The 25,391-nt window shown below is 37.8% G+C and overlaps 2 protein-coding genes across 8 annotated transcripts in view; both read right to left on the bottom strand.

Annotated features, from left to right (window-relative positions):
- LOC127662654 (ras and Rab interactor 3-like) overlaps window positions 1-13,075 on the bottom strand; it is a 43,375-nt gene extending 30,300 nt beyond the window's left edge. The window contains exons 1-4 of one of the 4 annotated variants that reach the window (XM_052153940.1): window positions 13,010-13,075; window positions 9,391-9,595; window positions 7,216-7,912; window positions 319-433 (exon numbers count right to left, since the gene is read on the bottom strand). In XM_052153940.1, coding sequence (XP_052009900.1) covers window positions 319-433; window positions 7,216-7,836 — 736 coding nt within the window. In that variant the 5' untranslated portion in view covers window positions 7,837-7,912; window positions 9,391-9,595; window positions 13,010-13,075. Of the gene's footprint in view, window positions 1-318; window positions 434-7,215; window positions 7,913-9,390; window positions 9,924-13,009 lie in introns of those variants that run through there. The other 3 variants (XM_052153941.1, XM_052153939.1, XM_052153942.1) reach the window with 3 other exon arrangements.
- A 1,661-nt stretch (window positions 13,076-14,736) lies between these two features.
- Window positions 14,737-20,368, bottom strand: LOC127662773 (synaptosomal-associated protein 23-like). 4 transcript variants are annotated; one of them, XM_052154083.1, is made up of 8 exons: window positions 20,152-20,368; window positions 19,578-19,638; window positions 18,610-18,651; window positions 18,330-18,378; window positions 18,069-18,186; window positions 16,046-16,198; window positions 15,722-15,866; window positions 14,737-15,067 (listed from the first exon to the last, which is right to left on the bottom strand). In XM_052154083.1, the coding sequence occupies exons 2-8, from the start codon at window positions 19,635-19,637 to the stop codon at window positions 15,008-15,010; spliced, it is 627 nt and encodes a 208-aa protein (XP_052010043.1). In that variant the 5' UTR covers window position 19,638; window positions 20,152-20,368; the 3' UTR covers window positions 14,737-15,007. The 4 variants fall into 4 exon arrangements, with proteins under 4 accessions (XP_052010043.1, XP_052010042.1, XP_052010041.1 ...); XM_052154082.1 differs by having other exon boundaries at window positions 14,737-15,866; window positions 19,578-19,665; XM_052154081.1 differs by having other exon boundaries at window positions 14,737-15,866.
- Window positions 20,369-25,391: the final 5,023 nt, after the last annotated feature.

The raw sequence follows: 25,391 nt of genomic DNA, 5'->3' as shown, positions 1-25,391 counted from the left end.
AGAGAGAGAGAGAGAACGACCAGGAAATTAAGCTAAGAAGGGCCAGTACAGGACATCCTGTGACAGCAACGGCAAATAATTGCTGGCGACAGGAAACTTTGCGGCCTGCAACCCCATCATCAAACACTCCATGTTTCATTTTGGGCCTGTTTATATCTCTATGCATTATTGCTCTAAAATATATATATGCGGATGTGTTCAGGTCTGCATTGAAATGTGTTTATGCGTAGGTCTGTGTTTGGTGCAAAGGCATGCCATGCATAAACTTTTCTAAATCAAGTTGAAAGAACATTAATTTCTCAATGTAAAATAACTTACAGGACTTTTCTTCCTTTACAGGCAGTTCTTTGACCTGGGGCTCCCTCAGCTGGTCAGGAAGACGTAATGACAGTACCATCAGATTCTTACTGGGATCTCTCCTAACTAAAAAGATCTGTGTAACAAAATATCAAGAGAATGACAGAATTAACTTGGCAATGTACATTAAATTGTATCAAGGTATTTAATTTTTTCTTCAACATCAAGATTTTTAAAAGTCGTCAAAAGTCACTTTTCTCTGCAAGCAGGTTGGTTTTTTTTTACTTAAAGTAATATTCTGGGTTTAATACAAGTTAAGCTTAATCGACAGCATTTGTGGCATAAGGTTGTTTACCAAAAAAAATATATAATAATAATAATAATGATAGTAATAATATTTTGACTCATCCCTCCTTTAAAACGAGCAACAATTAAGGTTACAGTGAGGCACTTACTATCAAAATGAATGGGGCCAATTTTTGGAGGCTTGAAAAGGCAAAAATGTGAATACAAATTGTTTATAAAAGCACTTACATTAAATATTCTGTTAAAACTTGTGTATTATTAGCTGTAAAATTGTTTAAATAATTGTTTTTATGATCATTTTAGGGTTTTAAGTCATCATGGCAACAAAGTAAAATTGGATATAACTCTAAACAGAAAAAAAGTTAGTTAGCAATGTTATCATGGAAAAATCATGTTAACCCACATATTGTTTATGTTTTGTCTTGTGGCTATACTTTTAAAACCGTAAGTACATTAACGGATTGGCCCCATTCACTTCCATTGTAAGTGCCAATGGAATCCAGTTTTGAGCTTTTTTTTAAGGGGCAAGTCAAATTTTATTTTCTGTGGTAATCAACATTATCCCACAAATGTTATCGATTTAACTTAACTTGAAGTGTGCAAAAAAATATGTCTTTAAAAGTGGAACTCCTCTCATGTGCTTGCTACATACGTACCTAGGCCTATAGCAGAGTAACTTGTAAGACCAATGAAATGGTAATTGCACATTACGTTGCATCTTGTTGCAAATTTTTTAATGTTTTGATGCACTGTTTATCCACACCACACTTTCTCCCAAAGTCTTTTAAGAGATGACAAAGCTGAGCTCGTAATGCATTCAGGAATGAAGCATTATGTGGGCTGTTTTTTATTTTCAAAATTAAAATTTTTGTTCAACAATAATATGATTTTTAACAAGGGGCTATTTGTTTAATTGGCTAATTTCATTTTATTTATTTTATACTGAACATGTTATTACAGGTATGTTATTGTCTCATTAGATAATAATAATAATAATAGTATAGCAAAGAATATTTCTGTATTTATCATTCACTTATTTTTAATTAATTGATTATTAAAACTAGCTGTGTTACTAGCAATAGTCTACCCAAACCTAGCTAGCTTTGAACCCAAAGACTAAACTTATTCCACATTACCTAGCTTGCGCTAGCAGTCTAATCAGAGATTTTCTATACCGAGATAACAACCTTCGCGATTTTACCATAGGAGAGTGTAACCATAGATATTATATAGAGACTAGATGCCCTATTGGCCGCCATCTTAAACCGGTCGTACTCCTAGTTTCGTTGTGCTGCAGCAGTTAAGATGCCAGAGCACTGTGGAGCATTTTCCTGTTCTAATCGGCGGACCATTGCAAATAGGGCCCAGGGGATTACTTTTCACAAGTAAGTTTTAACATTACCGTACTATTGGTTGTATTTTGTGAATAGAATATTACCAGATAATTGAGAAGGAGCAAGGATCTTTGATATTACTGTACTGAAATCGTAGCCAGCTAACGTTAGCTAGGCTATGTTTACTGCACCAGCCGATGTTCACCCGGCATGGAGAGGTGGGGTAAAGTAATCATTACAAGAGCTTCTCGGTTATCAGATACAAGCATTCAACGGCCCTGTTGTATAAACATAGGTTATTTGTATTTGCGCACGTGATATCAGGAAGCAATGTAACTTAATACACGCATGACGGCGATGCGCAAATCGAGTTACCCCTCCCACTTCTGCTAGTTTTATTGATAACCTATATTATATTATCCTGTGTGAATTGGCCATTAATATTACAGACGTCCTGTGGTAAAATTACATTATTACTCCATCTAACGTTACCCTAAAGTTAATCCCGCTTTAGATTACAATTGACACAATAATTCTATGTAGGAATAAAAAAAGTATTATTGGTATAATAACAGTGGCCAGTGAATTTTACACAAGTGTCATAGCTGTATTATCAGTGTTGGGCAGTCACTACTTGTAGCTTAGCTAGTAACGTAGTATTTTGTTGTTAGCTATAAATAGTTTCTTTAACTTATTAAAATATCTTACTTTACTGCAACTATCTGTTTCTGATTCTTTATCATATTTATAGTGTGTGATTTATTAAATACCTTATATCCTACATCACATATTTTGATTTTGGACATCTGGTCACTTTATATCTTATATCAGAATATTATATTACTGTTAAGCCTACTATGAATATTAAAATACGCCGAACCATGTGTCCTGTATCATAGCTACATGATTGACCTTTGCAGCAAAAAAACTCAGCGTGAAAATCAGTTCGGTATTCAGTGAGGTATGATTGCTGACAGTTCATTGCACCTGCCATACAGATTACACTGAGTGGAGCGGGTGACCGGTCTAAGATGGCGGCGCTGCGGCTCGTCCGCGCCAGTAGGCAGTAGCGGTCGATAGGGCGTCTATCTATATGATGTCTATGAGTGTAACGGTCAACAAGAGTGTTACGACAGTAAGTTATCGTTTGCGGTTACCATTCAAATAAAGTGGAGAGCCGTAAACCGATACCTACTCGTCTCAAAATTGTCAGTGTGTCTTTATCGAAGTAATCTCCACACATAGCTCATATATGACTGTTTCGTGTAAAACATGTTGAAGATTAGTGAACAGGTGGTCAACTCATTAAGTGATTAGTTGTTTCCTGACAAAAGTGGTTTATTCAGCATCTCATCCATTCCTGAATACACAGGCAATTTTGCGACTGGTAGGAGTCGGGTTACAGCTCTCATTTGTATTGTATTTGCAAACGGTAAATTACTGCCCTAACACGCTTGTTGACCATTGCACTATCTCCTAATGTAAAATATCAGCTTGTAATATCAGTATAAAAGATCTCTGGTGTCAACTTGTGGCTTTCACAAATCTATAGCAGTAGGGGGCAGTCAGTCCCCAAAATACAACACTTATGACTAGAGACGTTAAAAACTAGTGAGATGTGTTTGAGACGCTGATGCATGAGTACATAGACCAACAATTAAAAATGATCTTTTATAGGGGGACCAATTTCTTCGTGAATACTGATATTATTATCATTTGTTTTGTTGATTGTGTCCCGATCAAGATGGCAGCCTCGGTGTGGAGCTCTCCAATTCTTTTGTTGTTTTTGTTTGTTTGTCCTGTGTTTAGTAGTCTTTTTCCAGTCAGTTTTACCAGGGACAAACTGCTGAACATTCGGCAGCACATACCAGATAATCTTTTCCCGGTTTTTTAATATTCACATGTTTTGCTGGACATTTTAGTCTGAGGTGGAGCTGTGTTGTTTAAACATGCTACGAGACGTAGGCGAGGGAAACGAGCCGGCGCGCTGGTTAAACTCTGTTCGAACAGCACTGCCGAGCATTCATCTAGCGAATCTCCGCTCTCTTCCCAACAAAACTGATGATCTCCTCAAATGCACTAATAAGGACTTCTCAAACTGCACTGTGCTTCACAGAAACCTGGCTGAGTGAAGCCATTCCGGACTGCGCATTACATCTGCCGGGCTTCCAGCTGTTCAGAGCGGATCGCATCGCGGAGTTAACGGGGAAAACGAGAGGCAGTGGAACATGCTTTTACATCAACGAAAGTTGGTGTACAGATGTAACAACGTTAAAGAGGATGTGCTGTCCTAATCTGGTAGTGCTCTTTATTAACTGTAAGCCGTTCTACTCGCCACAGGAGTTTTCTTCTTTTATTCTGGTGTGTGTTTACATTCCTCCAAACGCGTCTAGGAACATAGCGCTGCAACAGCTGGCTGTTCAAATCACAGACACAGAACAACAATACCCGGACTCAGTTATTATTATTCTTGGGGACTTTAACAAAGAAACTCTCACTTGTGAACTGCCCAAATACAGATAGCACATTACATGCCCCATCAGAGATAGGAATATATTGGATCATTGCTACACAACAATAAAGGATGCATATCGCTCTGTCCCACGTGCAGCTTTGGAACTCTCTGATCACTGTCTGGTTCATCTTTCGACCTACAGTCAGAAATTAAAATCAACAAAGCCAGTTGAAAGGACTGTAAGGAGATGGACTAATGAAGCTGAGCAGAGCTGGAACTACAAGCCTGCTTTGACTGCACTGATTGGAGTGTTTTTGAAGCTGCAGCTACAGACCTGGATGAGCTCACAGATACTGTTACATCATACATCAGTTTCTGTGAGGGCATGTGCATCCCTACTAGGACATTTTTATCATTCAACAATGATAAACCATGGTTCACAGGAAAACTCAGACAGCTTTGTCATGCCAAAGAGGATGCTTACAGGGGTGGGGATAAAGTCTTGTATAGTCAGGCCACTCCACACTGAATAAGGAAATCAGAGTGGCTAAAAGAAGATACTCTGAGAAGCTGAAAAACAAGTTTTCAGCCAACGACCCTGCATCAGTGTGGAGTGGCCTGAAACAGCTTACTAATTACAGGACTCCTACCCCCAACCCTGTGGTTGACCAACGACTGGCTGACGATCTGAATGTGTTTTACTGCAAATTCGAAAGGCCCAATTTCACACTCCACACACACACACACACGGACCTTCACTTCACACAAACATTAACAACTCCTGCAACCCCCTTCCTCCCCCCTCCTGCTACACAACCTGCACTCAAGATCTGTGAAGACGATGTGTGCCGTGTCTTTCGGAAGCAATGGTCAAGGAAGGCTTCAGGCCTAGATGGCGTCTCACCAGCGTGCCTTCGTTCCTGTGCTAACCAACTGGCCCCCATCTTCACACAGATCTTCAATAGATCACTGGAGCAGTGTGAAGACCCATGCTGCTTCAAACGGTCAGTTATTATCCATGTCCCTAAGAAACCAAAAATCACAGGACTTAAGTGACAACAGACCTGTCGCCCTGACATCTGTGGTCATGAAGTAATTTGAGAGACTGGTGTTGGCCCACCTGAAGGACATCACTGGACCCTTTCTGGATCCCCTTCAATTTGATTATCAAGCAAACAAGCCTGTGGATGATGCAGTCAACGTAGGATTGCATCATGTCCTGCAACATCTGGACAGACCGGGGACATACACAAGGATCCTTTTTGTGTACTTCAGCACGGCTTTCAACACAATCATCCCAGCTCTCCGGACTAAGTTAAACCAACTCCCTGTTCCCATGTCTACCTGTCAGTGGATTACCAGCTTTCTGACAGACAGGCAGCAGCTTGTGAGGCAGGGAAAATTCACTTCCACCACCTGTACTCTCCCCACTACTCTTCTCCCTCTACACCAATGACTGCATCACCAAGGATCCCTCTGTCAAGCTCCTGAAGTTTGCTTATGACACCACTGTCATCGGGGTCATCCGAGATGACGATGAGTCTGCATATAGAAAGTCTGCATATAGGTGCAGTCAAAACAACCTGGAGCTGAACACACTCAAAACGGTGGAGATGATAGTGGACTTTAGGAGGAACACCCTCACCATTCTAAACAGCACTGTGGCAGCATTGCAGTCATTCAGGTTCCTGGGCACTACCATCTCACAGGACCTGAAGTGGGAGACACACATTGACTCAGGCCCAGCAGAGGTTGTACTTCCTTCGCCAGCTGAGGAAGTTCAACCTGCCACAGGCGCTGCTGATACAGTTCTGCACAGCAGTCATTGAGTCTGTCCTCTGCACTTCAATAACTGTCTGGTTTGGTTCAGCTACGAAATCAGACATCAGAAGACTACAGAGGACAGTTCAGACTGCTGAGAGGATTAATGGTTGCCCCCTTCCCCCCCTTCAAGAACTATACACTTCCAGAGTGAGGAAAAAGGCTGGTAAAATCAATTTCACACCACTCACCCAGCCCACTACCTTTTTGAACTATTGCCTTCTGGCCGACGCTTCAGAGCTCTGAGCATCAGAACCGTCAGGCACAGGAACAGTTTTTTTCCCTCAGGCTATCCATCTCATGAACAGTTAAATTTCCCTATTGAGCAATAATTATGTGCAATACACAGTTAAGTCTATTTATATTATCCAACACGTCCACTTCTGCCATTAGATACATAATATACTGTATTTTTGTTCTTTATATAACGGATTTGTAATAGATTTGCACTACGTGTGTGTATGTGGGTATGTATGAAGGTGAGTGTATTTATTTATTTTTCTTATTCTTTTTTTTGGGATTTTGTTTTTAATTACCTATGTCTTGCTGCTGTTTTTTTGTTTGTATTGTTGTACACTGGAAGCTCCTGTCACCAAGACAAATTCCTTGTATGTGTAAGCATACTTGGCAATAAAGCTGATTCTGATTTGCGATTATTTTGATTGATTAATTAATCGGCAGATCATGTAATTACTAATTGAATTTACTGTACTTTGTCAACAGTTCTCTTAATGTCTGAAATTTTACAGTTGTAATCACTTTTTAACTTCTTTTGCGGTTAACCTACTGTAAATGGTGCTATTTTATTCCATGTAGTCTCTTAGTTAAAAGGCTATGCAGACAATAAATATAAAAAAATGTGAGAAATGTTTTTTAGAATAGTTTTATGGATAACAGAATGTCACGCTGGAGGACACTGTTTATGCCAAGTACATCTTGAAAATAACAGAATATTTTTGGTCAGCATCACATGAATACAATTCATAACCCATTCTGTCTCACCCCAGATGACTCTTTGCTCAGTATTTGCATGGCTCTGTCCTTCTTCATCCCGAGTTGAAGCCACACAGGACATGTCTTTATCAGTTTCTCCAGGATGCTGATACCAGGAGGCATTGGCTTTTTGGTCTTGCCAGCTGGAGATGCAGGGACTGGTGGTTTTGAGACTGGAGGAGGAGGTCTGGGATGGGATGGAGATGAGGGCCTAGCAACAGGAGGTGGAGGTGGTCTAGGCAGGGGTGTGGAGGAGATCTTGGGAAGAGCAGAGGGAAGTTGTGCAGGTAGGGGTGGCTTTGGTAGCTCAGGAGACATGGGTTTCTGAGGAACAGGAGGGGAGGACGGTTTGGATTTAATGTGAGGTGATGAAGTTGAAGGTGGAGGTGGGGAAGGTTGTATGCATGATATTGGGGGTGCTGTTGGGAGCTGAAGGGAGGAGGGGTCAGGGGATAAGTCGTTGGAGATATCAACCAATGGGAAGGCTGGAGAAGAAGTCAGGGATGAAGGAATACTAGGAGGAATAGAAGAGGTTCGCGATTGGAACGAGGCTGGAATAGGTGACGATATTGTGAGGGAAGAGGGTTTGGTGAGGACTGGAGGTGGTGTGGAAGGGGCAGGGGAGAGCATAGTGCATACTGCAGAAGAAGGGGAGAGCTTATAGTAGAATCCAAAAAAAATATTTTAGAAGACCTCAGTAATCAACCTATAGACACAAGAAATATTATCTACAGTGGGTTTCAAAGTCCATATTGAAAGTTTAGGAATTTAAAATCTAATTTTAACCTGTAAAGAAACACAATGTTTTAGGAGTTTTAAACAAAACACATTATTAAGATGAAAAATGAATAAGACATATTTTTAGTGTTTGTACAAAAGGTCAGTATCAAATTATAGCACTTCTAATGTAACTTTCATTATTTTTAAATAACAAAAGAAAACTCTGTCAACACTTACTTAGCCTTATGTTGTTCCCGTATGACATTTTCTTCATACAAGTTTACCTTGTTATAAACAGTGGTGCTAAATTTACTGAATATTTTGCAACTTTGAAGAACAACTCATTCTACTGAAATAACCACTGACACATTACAAAGTACACAAAACAGAAGTCTGCTGATGTCCTTGAAAACATGTCATAAGGTTTTAAGAAAAGTGCCAAAATGTCTAAATTGTGAAATAGGGAATATTTCAGCATGTTCAGATGATTTTCTCTGTTCTCACAGCTGAACTGCTGCTCTCACTCTCATTTTTTCATTTAAATTTGTCCCTTTCCTCCTCCTGATCTTGCACAAAAATATCTTCCATATTGTTGATGTGTTGCAATATCATATAATCTTTGGTGGAGTTTATTACTCATAGCTCATGCTTGAGTCTTTCCCCTGTAGGCAGAAAACCAAACCTATATACAGTATGTATAGCTTGCATGTATTATATGAACATGAGATCTCATAAACTAACAATTTATATAAACATTGTCGGTGAGGAACTAGTTGTTTTCTTTCTTCAGTTGGACCTTTTCATCAATTTGGCATTGTTGCAAGACACAAATAAAAAGATAAAACAACATGTAGACCTGATGACCTGAGAATAAAGTGTGAGCTGTAAAAGCCATCAACATTTACCCTGTTGATGTTGTATGTAGGCTGTTACAACATGTATTTGCCTATAAAAAATGTGAAAAGTCACATGTCTGATTAAATACCATCTATAAGTATTTTTATCACGGTTCAGTAAATCTTCATGTAAGCAAGTTTTATTTGTTCTGCAATTTTTGGTAGCTTTGTTATGTTTAAATCTGTTCCACAGTAATAATGATGACTAAAATCTATATTCAGATTAGTGGTCAATCAACATGGGTTTTTAAATTACAAATTCTTAAACTTTACTTATGATTCCCCTAATGTTGAATATGGGGTTACATCTTTGAGCAGGGTCATAGTAAATACAATGTTTGTTAATGTTAGATTGCTGAAAATTAAATAATGTATGATTTTATTTTAACGTCAATGAGAATACGTTTCCAGATGCTTTTATCCAGACTTGTGATAAAAGTGGCCATGACTTCACAACTCAACAAATATCTTTTCTGCTCAATTTTAGAGCACACATCAAAAACACAAAAACAACTATGAGTATAATGGTAATCCTTACACAGTATGATTATAAGTTGTGGCTACTTACTCTCGGGATGCTCCAAAATTCCGAGTCCCAACGGCGGTTTTCCTCATTCAGTCCTGCATACACTCAGCATTCTTCACTAAGTCCCTTTGCGTCACAAATAATCCTTTACAGAATGACCCCGTTTACCGCAAGAGTTGTCATCCATCTTCCTTCACTCTTTTGCTGTTAAAGTTCTTGCCTCAGAGTTATGTGATCCTTAGGCTTCCTGTTGCGGTGGAGGGTTGGTGAAATTAGAAAAATTGTGAAAAACAAAAAAGGGAGCAACAGAACAGTTCAAGTCTCCTTTTCTAAATTTTTTTCTTAACTTCCTGTCAGCGATGTAGTCAGGAAGGGGCCGTCCAGGGTGGTCAGCCAACCCCTTACCACCCCCTAAACATACGAGCACACTTACACACAATTCAACATCACAGTAAGCCACAACTTCATACACCGATACACCAGTTTTCCTCCCCTTGTCTCTGTCTCGCTTTCATAGTGAACATTGCACAAACAATGTCTGCAGATGTGCTTGTCCGTGAAACAGAGCTGTGAGGAGTCAACTCTTCTCCCTCCCCCCTAAGCATTTGAATGTGTCTGAAGTTAAACAACTCCAGATGTTCAGGAACCCCAATAGAAGTTGGCTTGCTGTGGTTACTTACACGGTCGGGGGCAAGTGGTATCCCATCCACTCCATCCTCCTCAATGCACCCTCCTCCACATCTCCAAAGAGACATTAATGAGCAAAGAGATGTCATTATGAGATATTAACAGTGAATATCTACATTACACTATTTGAAAGCATTAAGGAGGGGGGACATATTTGTGCAGGGTTCCTACACTTTTGACCAATGAATTTTCATGAGTTTTCCAGTCGTGTGTGATTACTGGATAAGGATTTTTAAAAGCCATTTCATAGAGATTTCACTCACAAAGAGCAATTTCTAGCCAAAAAAATATTTCAGAGCTGAGCATAAAAAGAATATTTATATTCACCAATACTTTCCCAGGCTTGGAAATCCCTTTAATTCACTGATGTTTGCAGGTTTTCAATGACCATGGAAACCCTGTTTGTGCCAAGTGTAATGCACATTTCAGTTTTGTGTCTGCATTATGAGGAAATTGACTATAATGTTTATGTATTCTTTCAGAATTCTTTCATTAAAATGTGTTTGCTTGCATAACCATTTGTACCAAAGAAGTAAACACATCTTGAAGTGAAGTGAACTTATTTATGGCACATATTATAGATGTCTGATGTTTTGCAAAGTAATTTGAGAACATGCATGCCAGCAGATGCTTCCTGTTAGTGAGGTGTGACTTGTACAAGTGAGTGATCTCAAAAACGAAGTGTCTATATGATCAACTTCTTCACCTAAACACAACAACAGTGTCAAATTTGCGGTGAAGACCTTATCTCTTTATCAAAATATCCTTATAACATTGTGGTCAATGAGTGATTGTGACTTAATAACTAATTTAATTAAACAGGGGATAAATGTGTTGTTTTTAAAGGTTTACCACAAATGCTAATGTGAGGCTTTAAAAGGAACTACATGTGGCACAATGGCAGTACATAGGGACTCAATTTAGCACTTTATAAACACCCTAAAGTGCCCTAAAATAGCCCATGCGACTCGAGCATCATATTTAACATGTCTATATTCGAAGCATCATAGGTCTTTTGAAGGCATACAATCATTTTTTATATTGAACAGATCGTTATTTACTCTAAAACCAAGTGAGATCATTGATAACGTCCATAAACAGCACTGAAATCAACTGTGGTGGCTATGACCAATGAGGTTTGATGCTATCAATGTAGCTGCCAGACGTATGCCTTCAGAAAACACACAAGGACTAAGGACTCTTCTGGGTGCTCAATTAAGCATTAAAGTGAGTCACTGTGTATTGAATTCAACCAACAGGACGTTCATTAAATTATTTTGTGTTCCGCAGAAGAAAGTAAGTCATACTGGTTTGGAGTGACATGAAGGTAAAGGATGACAGAATTGTGATTTTTGGGTGAAAAATTCCTTCAAAGCAAGAAAATGTGGATTTATGTTTGGGAGGAAGTTGAAATGGGGGCGCTGTGCTGGGTTCTCAAGTCAAATGATGACTACTATGGAATCTTGGAGGGGGAAGGGTGGTCTGACTCACTCTCATCCAAGAAACTCAGTCACTGTTTCCACTCAGCTCTCACAGCTGCTGCTGTTTCAGCATTCAGTATTATTATGGACAGGGGCATAGATTCCAGTGGGGATGGGGGGAGGGAACCACCCAATAATCCAAACAAGCAAGTACAACCAATATACAAAGTATATTGATAATTATTTGATATAAGATTTGTAATTACTGGAAGACGTATGGAAATCTGTAATGTGTAAACCATCTAACCACAGTTACAGTTTTAAGTTGATGTGTTCAGAATGCATGATGTTAGAACTAACAGAAAAGTCAAAGATGGAGCTAAAGCACTAGATGTGCCGAACTGCTTGACATACTTTCAAGACCAAGGAAAAAACTGCTGTACTCCGCCACAGAAAATGATATGGTTAACCAAAGACCTTGACAGATCATGAGAAGAGAAAACCTCAAGCAATGAGAGCAGGTGTCAGAAAGACATAAAGCTGACTCTTTAAGGTAAAGTACAAGGTGAGGGATTTAGGGTAGATCAGGAGATAAAAAGGACAAATGGCAAACCAGTTTTAAGTTTACTGCTGAAAAGTACATTTAAAACGGCAAAGAAGTTCATGAAATCGGGCCCACCGTTGTAGAAACTCTCTATGGTAGAATTGTTAGAGAAACACACCCAGTTATGGTTAGAGACAGACAACCTTGATGATTATATTTGCAATTCCATTTGCTGACACTTATGGCACAGAAATTACACTCATGTAAACATTTGCCTGATGAAAAAGTGTGATGGAAAAATGTTAGCGCAAGTAGAAAGGAGAGGGACACCTTCCCTTATCTTCAACAAATAGCTTGTAAACTGCAAGCTTATATGCTGAACTCTGAGATGAACTTAACTATTAAAAAGTGAATGTAATATAAGTTATACTCTCCTGCTTATGTTATTGGTTTTAGGACAAATCTACAGTATATATAAAAGAATATAACACCACAACTTACAATGGTAGTGAATGGGGCCTATTCATAAAAGTTAAAATACTCACGGGTTCAAAAGTATAGCCACAAGACGTAAACAATGTGTGTAAAAATTAGTTTAGTGTAAAATCACTTAATGACCATTTCTGTGTAAAGTTAGAGCCAATTTTACAACTTCATTGCCATGATGATGTAATGTCAACCAGGGCCGGATTGGGACACAATTTCAGGCCGGGAAATCCTACACCCATCCAGGCCATCCTATGCACCCAAATAAAATTTAGAAACAGGGACAACCTTGTTTTTTTCCCCCCTAAATTACATTTAATTAAAGGCTTTCTCTTGAACAGTACCCCCACTTCCCTTTTCCTTCTCTTCATTTTCCCTAATATCGCTCTGTCTCTCCCTTCCACCAGGATCATCAGCCTCATACACTAAGTAAAGAGGAGTACTAGTGTTATTGGAAATGTAAACTAAAACATTACCATATATATATGTATGTAGTTATAAAGTGTGTGTATTTTTCTTGTACCTGTCTTTTCTCCACCTGTCACTTCTTCTGGCCTCATGTTACAAACAGAACTGTCCCACTCTCCACCTTGGTGCAAAACAACCACCTTATTGTAATTTGTTTGCCCAGAATCTACATTTATTTTAGTAAAAATCTAAGTATTATATTTATGACAAAATGTTGTTGTTTTTATCTTAAAACTACTTAAATATCCAACATTTAGCAACACTATATTTCATACAATATGTAAAAAAAAATATTTTCTTATTTTGCTTCTACCTGTCATCTCAATCCCTGGCTGAATCTGATGTGTGATCATTGCACCACAGCTAGTGCTAGGTTGGCTGTCTCCACCTTCATTTGATGAAGAAAAAAAAAAAAAAAGGAAATTTGTATTACCTTATTAAATATATGCATCATCTTTCATGTCAAATTCTTACATTTGATCAATAAATTCAGTTATAATAATAAGACACTATATGGCTATTACCCGTCAAATTAAAAAATGTGCACTGCAATAACAACTGCAATAAATAATGTTATGAGATTGATGTTTTAAATAAATGTTTGAATATAAAAAAAAATGCAATACTTAAACATTAAACTAAACCGCCAATAGGTGGCGTCTTAATTAGTGAGTCATTCATACAAAAGATTCGTTCAAAACGCTGAATCATTTCAGTAACAAAACACTGCTGTAGCTTTCCTTTGGAACTATTTTAGTCGGTGAAATAGAACAAATTTAACAGTTAATATGGTTTGTGTCTAAAATGTAAGTAACTTAATAAATATTAACTACGCTACTTGTTTATTGAACAATAAATTCAATGTAACATTTTCAATCGTGATAATATTCAGCAAAACAGCTCCCTTAGTTGTGTTACGTTAAACTAAATCATATGTTATAAATAAAAAAAACAACAATTAGAATTTTTACCTCAGTACATTTCTTCTGTGAGTTTTCTGTGTGCACTCATTTGTTTTGATTTCTCCACGAATGTAACGTTAGACGGGCGCTACCGCTTACATTTGCTAGCAGTTCAATACTAAGTTAACGAAGAAAAAAGTACAGTATTTACAGATGAAACTGACCTGCACTCTTTTTTTTGTCCTTTCCCTCTCTGCTCCACCTGTCCGTTTTCTCTCCATCATCGAGTGCTGCTCGCATTTTCTGTTTAACTGTTTGTCTGAGGCGTAAATTCGAATCGTAGCCTTGCCAGTCAAGACTAACAGATTCATGATTATTTATTTATTTATTGTTATTAATATTAATAATAATTTTATTGAATGACGAATTCAAAAATTATCACTGGTAAAGGTAGTAATATAAAATAATAATAATAAATAAAAAATAATAATAAAAAAAACGCTGGCTGGCAGCAGGCCAACTTAGTCACCAAGCCAGCGGGAATTGTCCCGGTGCTCCCGATGGCCAGTCCGGGCCTGATGTCAACAAACCCAAAAATCCCACAAAAAATAAAAATAAAAAATACAAAAAAAGGACTTTATGGCTCAAATACTACATGAGTTTTGACGGAAGAATTAATGCAAATGAATGAGAATTAATGGAATCAACATTATGCCACAAATGCTGTCGATTGAGCTTGTATTAAACCCGGAATATTCCTTTAAGGAGCACTTTAAGGGGTTAGACTTCAGAGTTGTCTAACTGTACCCTCTGCTGGTAAGATCCATCTTAATGCAAGTAAACAAGGACAGCATGAAGAGATTCTGATTAACTGTGATGATCAATATGATGTTTTTCTTTATTAAAAATGAAAGATGTTTAAAAATGTTTTGCAATGCCATATTCATAAATGACATGCTATTCTATCCTAATACATGTCACACAACGTTTCCTCTTTTGTCCAAAGAGTACTCTTAGAATGAACATTAAGATTGCAAAATAAAAAGACACTAAAAGAGTTCCTATTACTCTTGTTACATTCTTTTCAGTGGTAAAAAGTGTGGCAACCAGGATCCTGAGCAATATTCGTAGTAATTCCTTCTCCGTTTCCTTTAGTGAAGGTTGTTAGCTTGATGTACAGCAGGGTTAATGTAATCTGTAAGTAATTCACCCTGGCAAAAAAAACAAGAACACCAACAGATACAGTTACATGTGGTATGCTAAACAACAATCCAATATTTCTACAATCCAGCTTGACATAAAAAAAAAATGCTGTTTAAGTGAGACCTGTCACAATTCCAATTTCTGTTGTCAGGTCCAGGACTTGGTTTAGTTTCAACTGTTTTCCTCTAATAAGCCCTCCAAACTGGGTTGTCTTACCAAATTAATGGAATTTCCTTTTAAATCATATTTGTTAACTTCACAAAGTTACACTGACAAAACATTGTAAACGTAGTTTTAAATGAAGTATTACAGTTAACAGCAACGTGTATTTTATTAACTCTATCTAACCTAACCTAACCCAAACCCCAACCCTAAACCTAACTGTCAGTTAAGTAAAAATGTAATTTTAGAGAGACAACGCTATATCTGAATCGCACTAAACATTGTTTATGTAAACATGATAGTTTCCTGGTTTCCATAAGATCAGAACCTGTGTATTGGTTGCTCAGTAGTGCTAGAGAGAAAGGTCAACTGCATGAAGTGATGCAAAAATGTCTGATGGTTGATCCGGCTGAATGGTATTGATTTCACTGTACATGAACTATCAGAAGCAACATGTCGATTTTCCATGTGATCATGTTGATTTGATAGAGTAGCTTTACCTGTTCAGTCATTTTCACAATGACATCAGTTTGAAGACCTATCTTGTTACCCATGTCCTCAGCCATGATCCTTAGATTCTCGATCACGCTGCCAACCTGTTCCAGATTGTTCTCCATCTCATCTTCTCGTATGTCATTCATTAATCTTTCGGAAACAAAACAGCATCACTTAACTTTTCCATAAAGTAACACCTTATGGCATATGGTGGGTGCAGCGTAACAGAAAGATCTAACATATCTCCCAGGATGAATGAGTTATTTTATTCAAACTGGATCACTGAAAGTGTTGGAGTTGATCATTCTCAGTGCGATTTTTGTCCTCACCTCTTAATATAGGGACCGGAGGGGGCCGCTGATCTAACAAAAACAGCTTGTTTATTTTGGACGGCAGTCAGCTGGCTGGATACCACACCCGGATTTATTTCCATTGTACTCCAAGCCTGCTTATATCTCCTATCATTCTCAATGGGCTTCAGTCTAAATGAGAGGAAGTCTTGAAATAATTCCAAAGTTATACATCAAATATAACTTTTTATCATATAAATGTTATTAGAAACTTAGCAACAATTTTTAACTACTAGGCTCTCCAATGTGATGCACTGTAACAAAGTTAAGTGCAAGTTTTCAGTATATTTAACAGTAGTATTTCTACAATTTGTTACAATTAAAAGACAACTGCACTGTGACTTTACAGCGAACAGAGCCTGGAGATTGCTGTAATATAGCAGTGCTGTGTTGTAGAATCACAATAATCAAATGTCTCTTTTTATTTTATTTCAATGCTTGTAAGTTGTCAACAGAAGTTGATATCTGTGCGTGCCTGGTTGACAACTCATCTTAAAAGTTCATGAGAGATAACAAACAATCAAAGCATAGCAACTATCTCGCCAGGATTATTTATTTACTTTATATATTTACTATATTATTCTACTATTTCTTTATTTTAACCTACAGAATTTCTCCTCAGCTTAAATTTCTCATTATGATCATCAAACGTTAGTGTCTTTCTTCATGTAAGAATGCAACAAATTGTGTTCTACAACACAACTATACCAGCTGGTAGAAAGTTAATTAAAAGTAAATAAGTCAAAGTTTCCATCCTATAGGAACACTAAGAAATAATGGTTAAAGCTTGCTAAATCTAAATTTAGATTCAATTTCTTGTTAGTTCATAAGGCATTAACAAATGTTAACAAATACTTTAATAAAAAAAATGCACAAGTATATGCTAAAATTAACATTCACCAAGATTAATAAGTGCTGAAATGGTATTCTTAATTGTAAATTCATCTTAAGTTAAAGGAGTATTCCCAGTACAATTCAAGTTTAGCTCAATAGACAGCATTTGTGGCATAATGTTGATTATGCCACATTTATTTTGTGCAAACATTTATTTTGACTCGTCCTTGTGTTTCTTTAAAAAAGCAAATTGCAAGAATCAAGGTTACAGTGAGGCAGCTACAATGGAAGTGAATGGAGCCAATTTCTTGCAGGGTTTATTAGGAGAAATGTTTTTTATTTTGATAAATTCATTTTTCTGTTAAAACTCATGCTTTAATTGAGATATAAAGTTGTTTAAATCGTAGTTTTTGTGGGATTTCCGAGTTCACAGCATTATGTGGTCATGGCAACAAAGTTGTCAAATTGGCTTTAACTTTACACAGAAAAGGTTAGTAAGTTATTTGATCATATTAAAATTACGTTAACATATATTGTTTAGGTCTTGTGCCTCTACTTTTGAAACAGTGTCTATAGAAACATTTATGGATAGGCCCAATTACATTTTTGTAAACCAGATTTGTTTTTCTAAGAAAAGGAGGGACGAGTCAAAATTCATTTTTGTGGTAATGGATATTATGCCACAAACGCTGTCGATAGAGCTTAACTTCAATTGAACCCAGAACATTCCTTTAAATAATGTTAATGAATACAACCTTATTGTAAAGTGTTAAACACATTGATTATATAGCTCTCTTGAATACTTTTAATATTACTGTATAATGACAGCTAAACTGTATAATATACTACTGTTCCAGACAACCCATTTCCTATTTGTGCTAGTTCATGTCTCTTGTCTCTTTCTTCTCACATAATACAATTATTTCAGCTTAAATCAATATTTTGAATCCATTTAGCTATTAATTTATTTGGTAAGTAACCAGCAGGATAGTGTGTAGTGCCCTGCAAAATAAACCCTTTCAGGGTGATAGAAGAACTCTCCACTTCACATTAAGATCCTGTTTGGATTTATTTTATGATAATGACCGTATGACTGTACGTTATCCTTTAAACAATGCATAATGATGATTAATATCCCATAAATAGTGGAGTTGTTATTATAGCCAACCTGTTACATGGACACAGACACAAGCCAAAGCATTTGGACAGCTCATTTAGGTTCTTCTGAGCCTGTTTCATGTCCTGCTTGATCCGATCCACTCCCTCTTCCACATGCTTCAGTTGTTCTAAGAATGAGTAAGAGAGATTTCATCAATAAGGATCTCTGAACAGACATTCTTAAAGACCAACAGAGACCATTCAGTGTTTGATAAGGTCTCATACTTTTGAAATATTCAAGTAGACATCAAGATTGATGAAGTAGACTCACCTCCCTGCTCATCCAGCATGGTCATTGTTTTGTTTCCTACATCCACGCTCTGAAAATACACAGTAAACATACTTCAAATTCTACCCTACAAAGGGAAATTAGGGACAGGCAAATTGAAGTACAGTGCTGTGAAAAAGTATTTGCCTCATATATATATATATATATATATATATATATATATCAAATAACCATAAACATAATTGATCAAGGAAATCAATTATGAATTGTAATTAAAGAAATATAAATGTAATTGGTTACATATCAAAATAATACCTCTTACCTCCCATGCCATTTGTACCATCCGCCTAGTGCTTTCAAGTGACTGAAAATGTACAAAGATGTACAATTAGTCATAATGTAATTCAATACAGCACCCAGTCTATTAAACACTAACATTTGGGTTCTGCATGGAAACATCAAAAATCAAAATGGTCAAGATAGGGGAAAACAACTGGAGTACTCAGAAGTTTAATTTGAAAGACACTGGTAATTATGAGGACACTTTACAATGAGGAAATATTTATTAACATTAGCAAATACATAAGGTATCAATATATTTTTACAGCATTTATTAATCTTGGTTAATGGTTAATTAATGAATTTACAACAACTCATTGTTAATTCATGTTATTTCATAATTGTTAACTAATCTTAACATATTTAATTTGAATTAAAAATGTATTATATACTGTATGTTGAATTTAACATTATCCATTATCAATAAGTGCCATAAAATTACTGCTCAATGTTAGTTTATGTTATCTAATGCAGTAAACTAATGTTACCAAGGCATTAAAAATATGTCCTTAAAATAAATGTCCAGTGGACAAAAAATAAATAAATTAGATGTGACCTTCAGACCGTACAATCTAATGAACACACTGTATGTTTATCCCTCGTTTTAAGGTCATGATGAGGAACTGTGGCTGTACAAAACAACTTAAGTTCCACTTCTCACTAAATCAACTTTTACCTAGAAAATAACATTCTCAGGGTGCTGCAATGCCTTGAAATGTACTGTACTGTACTGTACTGTATTCAAAACAATGGTCCGAACAAAAATATGTAATTGCTAAAATGTTATATCCATTGTGGTATATCACAAGATGAAGAGAAAGGGCGGAACACAGCTTTTACTCGGTAGATGGTAGTTTTACAAGAGCATAAAAAACATCTAAAAAAAAAACAAGAAGGATCCATTCCATTCATCATCTGTTACATCCTCATGATAACAGGTGACAAACTTACCTCATTTGTTACTTGGTTGGCTTTAATTGTAATCTCCTCCGCTGACATGTCCGCCATCATCCTAGATACAAATTCAGCTGTCACTAAACTATAAAAGTACAGGAATGTAGGATGTTACAGTATACACACACACACACACACACACATTACCACAGACAGAAATATCACTACTCCAAATTGAAAATTGTAACAATTAAAGATGCAATCACCTTACCATTAATTTACACTTTTAGGAGCAAAAATTCTAAAATGTTATACACATTATTATACCCATGATCATATCATCATGTTTACAAGTTTTCTCTAAATTAAAGCATAATATAATAGGCCTACTTAATTAAATTACATTTACTACTGTAAAAATAGTTTTTGTTCATAGATCAATTTTGTTTCACAGCATTACTGAATCAGTATGAGTCACACTAAGTAAGTTTATCTAAACAATTCATTAATTTCAATCTAAAAACAAAAGTGAATGTGGGGACTGTACACAAAGTATCATGCTTTTGTGATGCCCCTTTAAGTTCTGGTAACAGAATAATGCTGTGCATGTGTTTTGTGTTTATCTACTTACCCTCAAAATGATCCCAAATTCTGAGTGCGAACAACTGTTTTCTTCATTCAGTTCTATTCACTAGTTTCCTAAATGTATCACAGAGAAATCCCTCACAGAGTGAGATGATGATTACCGGTATGAGAAATAGGACAAACATCAAGTTTACTGTACCCTCTAATTGGTTTCTACCTTGTGATGTAGTCAGGAAGGGGCTGTCCAAGGTACTTTCCTAACCTTTACCACAACCCACCTCAATGAACACAAGCAGAAAAAGAAAAAAAAAGCTTTGGAAGCACTTTAAAATAAGGTTACATTTGTTAATATGTTAACATGAACTAACAGTGACTTTTACAGCTTTTATTAATCTTAGAAAATGTAAATTTTCAACATATACTGACAAATTTTTTTAAATCAAAAGTTGTCAATTTGAACATTAATGTATTATGAACTAACAAGGACTAATAATGAACAACTGTATTTTTAATAACTAACATTAACACAGATTAACAGATTAAATGATTTTGTTTTTAGGGGGTTATGGCCCTCTTTGAAACAAGAAGTACTGTCACAGCTTTTAAAAGATTTTTTCTTTTTTTTTAAATGATATCCATTCTTTCATTTTTCCTATTTTTGCTGAATAATGAAAAGTTACACTCTTCATAAAAAACAAAATAAAAAAAAAACAATCTCTGCATGAACCATTTGTCACTAGGACATACATAGTTCACAACAGTCAACGTATGTAGAAAGGAAGTCCTGCCTTACAGGTAAACGAGCCTTACAGGTAAACGAGCCAGTCACCTTTTAGATACAGACATCACCTATCAATCAACTAACACACATGCACATTAGCTACACAAAGTTTCTTTAGCATAATAAGAGGTAAAGAATCACAATTTATGATACCAGTATTGTCAGTATTTTATTGCTGATTTGAAATATGTTCTTTGACCAACCTATTTTGAGATTTTGGTATTTCCCCAAGTAGAAATAGAGCTGCACAGTTATGAATGGAAATAACCTCCCAAGAGTGTTCCAAAAATGTCTGACAGTGGACTAAAAAAAATGGCCACATTGAGCTAATAAAGATTGGCAAGTTAAATATCAGTGTGCAGGGCTTTTTCCATTTTTTCCCACTGTAATGTGGATACACCTGTCCAAGACATGTGTTTATTTATAGGTTTAACAGCATTAACATTGACCAAATGTTATCAACTGAACAAAACTTTAGGGAATTGTAGGTAATACAAATTTTTGTATTTTTGTTAATTTTACTCATTTAATATTCAGTTATTTTTTAATAACTTATTTACTTAATTTCACTTCTATCATAATGTAGTCATGTGAAAACATTCAGATGTGAAAGTGAAAAAAGTAATCATTGCAGGATTATTTCCCCACTTTCATTTGAACTCTTTTAGCTCTGATGAAGGGCTATGTCCCACAGAGTTTTTTTTTTTTTTTTTTTTTAACGTTTTATTCCTTATATTTCTCCATTCCACGAGTGTTGATGGATTTGATTTTCATAATCCTGTTGTTTTTTTCATGCAACTTGCTGGTTTTATGAAGTTGCACCAAAACAAATCAACTACACTATACTTTGAGAATGTCTAGATTAGGATGGTAACCCTGGTTTTGGCTGCGCTTGTTACCAAAAATGTGATAAAAAGTTAGCAAAAAGTCTGCTTCCACCCCTAAGTGGGGAAAAGTGCCGGACAATGAGTGACATTAAAAAATATATAACTTGCCTGAAACAATAACGGTTTTGCCAAGAAGGGAAATCGCTAAGGTGATAGAGAAAGGCTCCCTCTTGGGAAAGGGATTTACTGATCGAAGAAAATATTTTCTAATTTATAAGATCTGATATCTAGTTGATGTCTTCGCCACTTATTTTACTGATAAGGTTACAGCTATCAGCAGTACATTCTCAGCACCACACCCTCTCAAAACACCCATCTCCTGTATGCAACTCTTCTATCTCTATGTTCTCTCCTCTGACTGACACTGAGGTCTTTGACCCTATTCCTTCCTACCTTCTCCAAGCCATTTCTCCATCCATCCAACCTGCACTCACACACATAATTAACGCATCTCTACTTACAGGCACCTTTCTCACCACATTTAAGCAGGCTCGAGTAACTCCATTGCTTAAAAACCTGCTTGTAACCCCACACAAGCAAAAAATGGGAGAGATTAATGAGAGATTACTGTTTCAAGTGGCTCGAATGGAGAGCCGTATAGTGCTTTCAGCACCAAATGACAGGTCCCACGCTGGGACTGTAACAGGGCAAAAAGGTGCGAGACATCTTGTACCACGTAAAACTTTTGTGAAAAATTGTGCTTGCGTATGCCACTGACAAGGGCTTGGTATGTTGCAATAGCTGCAATCTACAGTATACCATTAGCATTGATCAGAATCAGAATGAGCTTTATTGCCAAGTGTGCTCACGTACACAAGGAATGTTTTTGGTGATAGGAGAAACAAGCAAGTGGACACAGAAGTCTCCTGAAGTCCACACTCATCTCAGTGTGTTCAGCTCAAGGTTGTTGTGACTGCACCAGACAGCCAGCTATTCAACCTCTCGTCTGTAAGCAAACTCGTCACCATCACGGATGAGGCCAATGACCGTGATGTCGTCTACAAACTTCAAGAGCTTGAAAGAGGGGTCATTTTCAGTGCAGACATTTGTGTACAGGGAGAAGAGCAGTGGAGACAGAATGCATCCCTGAGGAGTACCGGTGCTAATAGTGAGGGTCCCGGATGTGATTTTTCCCAGTCTCACTAGCTGTTGCCTATCTGTCAGAAAGCTGTTGATCCACCAACAGATTGTGGTTGACACGGAGAGCTGGGTCAGTTTGGTTGAGAGATGATCAGGCATGTTGGTATTGAAGGCTTTCATTAAGTCCTGTGATTTGGGTTTTTTTAGGGGACCAGAATGTTGGTGGAGCGTTTGAAGCAGCAGGGAACTTCACACTGATCCAGTGATCTATTGAAGATCTATGTGAAGATGGGGGCCAGTTGGTCAGCACAGGCACAGGTGAGACACTGTCTTGGCCTGAAGCTTTCCTAGTATTTTGTTTTAGGAAGACCAGTCACATATCCTCCTCACAGACATTAAGTACAGGTTGAGTAGCAAGAGGGGGGTTCAGGAGGTGTTGGTGTATGTGTGAAGTGAAGATCAGAGCAGGGAAAAGGTGTGAGACTGGGCTTTTCAAACCTGCAGTAAAACACATTCAGTTCATCAGCTAAATGTTGATTCTCTGCAGAGTGAGAGGGAGGTATCTTATACTTGGTAATGCTTTTCAGGCCTTTCCACACAGATGTAGGCTCGTCAGCATTTCACAGTAGCTTCTTTTAGCCAATCTGATTTTCTTTGGTCAGTGTTTTTCTGGCCTGGTTGTACAATATTTTATCCCCACTTCTGTAAGCATCCTCTTTGGCATGACAAAGCTGTCTAAGTTTTCCTGTAAACCATGGTTTATCATTATTGAATGATAATATATTATATCCAAGATAATATATGATACCCTGAATGAGATCCTGGTAGGGATGCACATATTCTCACAGAAACTGATATATGATGTCACAGTATCTGTGAGCTCATCCATATCTGTGGCTGCAGCTTCAAAAACACTCCAAACAGTGCATTCAAAGCAGGCTTGTAATTCCAGCTCTGCTTCATTAGTCCATCTCTTTACAGTCCTCTCGCACTGACCCAACATTGAAAGGGTCTCATGTGCAGTGAGCCCAACAGTGTGGTGGATGCTGAAGTGGCCATCAACCCGAGTGTTTTCTAAAATGTTTTCAGAGGAACCTTTCTCCCAGCTTGAAGCCATACAAGTGGCAGAGAATGGATTGAATGCGAGTGTCTGTCAGATGTAATTGCATTGTGACTGAGTCTATCTCCATTCTCAGGAAGGAGACTTTGAGTAAGTGTGAGTAAATAATTTACCCAGTAGACTCTCAGCCCCAGATGCTGCAGATGTGCAAGCAAGGTGTCTTTGTGCTTGTATCGCTGTGCCTCAGACAGTGCTAAAATTAGCCAGTCATCCAGGTAATTCAAGATGCATATGCACTGCATTTTGATGGGAGCAAGTAATGTATCTGCACATTTTGTGAATTTGCATGGAGCCAAGGACAACAAGAACAAGAGGACATTGAACTGATATGAGATCCCCAAACAGCCTTTGTCGAGGGAAACGTAAACATGAAATTACACGTCTTTCAGGTACAAGGACATAAACCAATTGTTCTTGCAGATGTGCATAAGAATCTGTCTCTGCGTAATCATTCTGAATGGAAACCTTACCAGTGATAAATTCAGTTGTCGCACTCCATCGGTTTCCTGCTGAGAACCATGGCCTCAGATTTAGAGGTGCTAATCCTCATCCCAGCTGCTTCACACTCGACTACCAAGCGATCCAGTGAGAGCTGAAGGTCACGGACCGATGATGACATGAAGACAACATCATCTGCAAAAAGCAGCGATGAGATCCCCAGCCCACATAACCGCACACCTTCCCCACCCCGACTACACCTCGATATCCTGTCCATGAATGCAACGAACAGGATTGGTGACAAAGCGCAGCCTTGGCGGAGACCAACCCCCACATGGAATGAACTCGACTTTGTGCCGAGGACCCGGACACAGCTCTCACTTTGGACGTACAGGGATTGGATCGCGCTAAGAAGGGACCCCCCCACCCCGTACTCCCGCAGCACCTCCCACAGTCTCTCCCGGGGGACCCGGTCATACGCCTTCTCCAGATCCACAAAACACATGTAGAGCGGATGGGCATACTCCCAGGCCCCCTCCAGGATCCTTGCGAGAGTAAAGATCTGGTCCGTCGTTCCACGGCCAGGACGAAAACCGCATTGTTCCTCTTCAATCCGAGGTTCGACAATCGGCCGAACCCTCCTCTCCAGCACCTTGGAGTAAACTTTACCAGGGAGGCTGAGAAGTGTGATACCCCTGTAGTTGGCACACACTCTCTGATCCCCCTTTTGAAGAGGGGAACCACCACCCCGTTCTGCCACTCCTTAGGCACTGTCCCAGATTTCCACGCAATGTTGAAGAGGCGTGTCATCCATGACACCCCCTCCACATCCAAAGCTTTCAGCATTTCTGGATCTCATCAATTCCCGGGGCTTTGCCCCTGCAGAGTTGTTTGACTACCTCAGTGACCTCCCCCTGGGAAATAGAATCTGATCCCCCATCAGCCTCCGGCTCTACCTCTAGCATAGAGGGCGTGTTGGG

Source organism: Xyrauchen texanus, chromosome 22, assembly GCF_025860055.1.
Source record: "Xyrauchen texanus isolate HMW12.3.18 chromosome 22, RBS_HiC_50CHRs, whole genome shotgun sequence".
Classification (NCBI taxonomy): Eukaryota; Metazoa; Chordata; class Actinopteri; order Cypriniformes; family Catostomidae; genus Xyrauchen; species Xyrauchen texanus.
This window is presented reverse-complemented; position numbering and strand designations above follow the sequence as displayed.

Bases quoted from the DNA above. Each gene is read 5' to 3' on its own strand.
- LOC127662773 (XM_052154082.1), bottom strand. From the start codon at position 19,637: ATGATGGCGGACATGTCAGCGGAGGAGATTACAATTAAAGCCAACCAA. The intron at 18,379-18,609 runs GTAAGAGGTATT...GTGTATTTTCAG, and splicing joins TGGTACAAATGGCATGGGAG to AGCGTGGATGTAGGAAACAA. The intron at 15,867-16,045 runs GTGAGGACAAAA...TGTTTCCGAAAG, and splicing joins TCCGGTCCCTATATTAAGAG to ATTAATGAATGACATACGAG.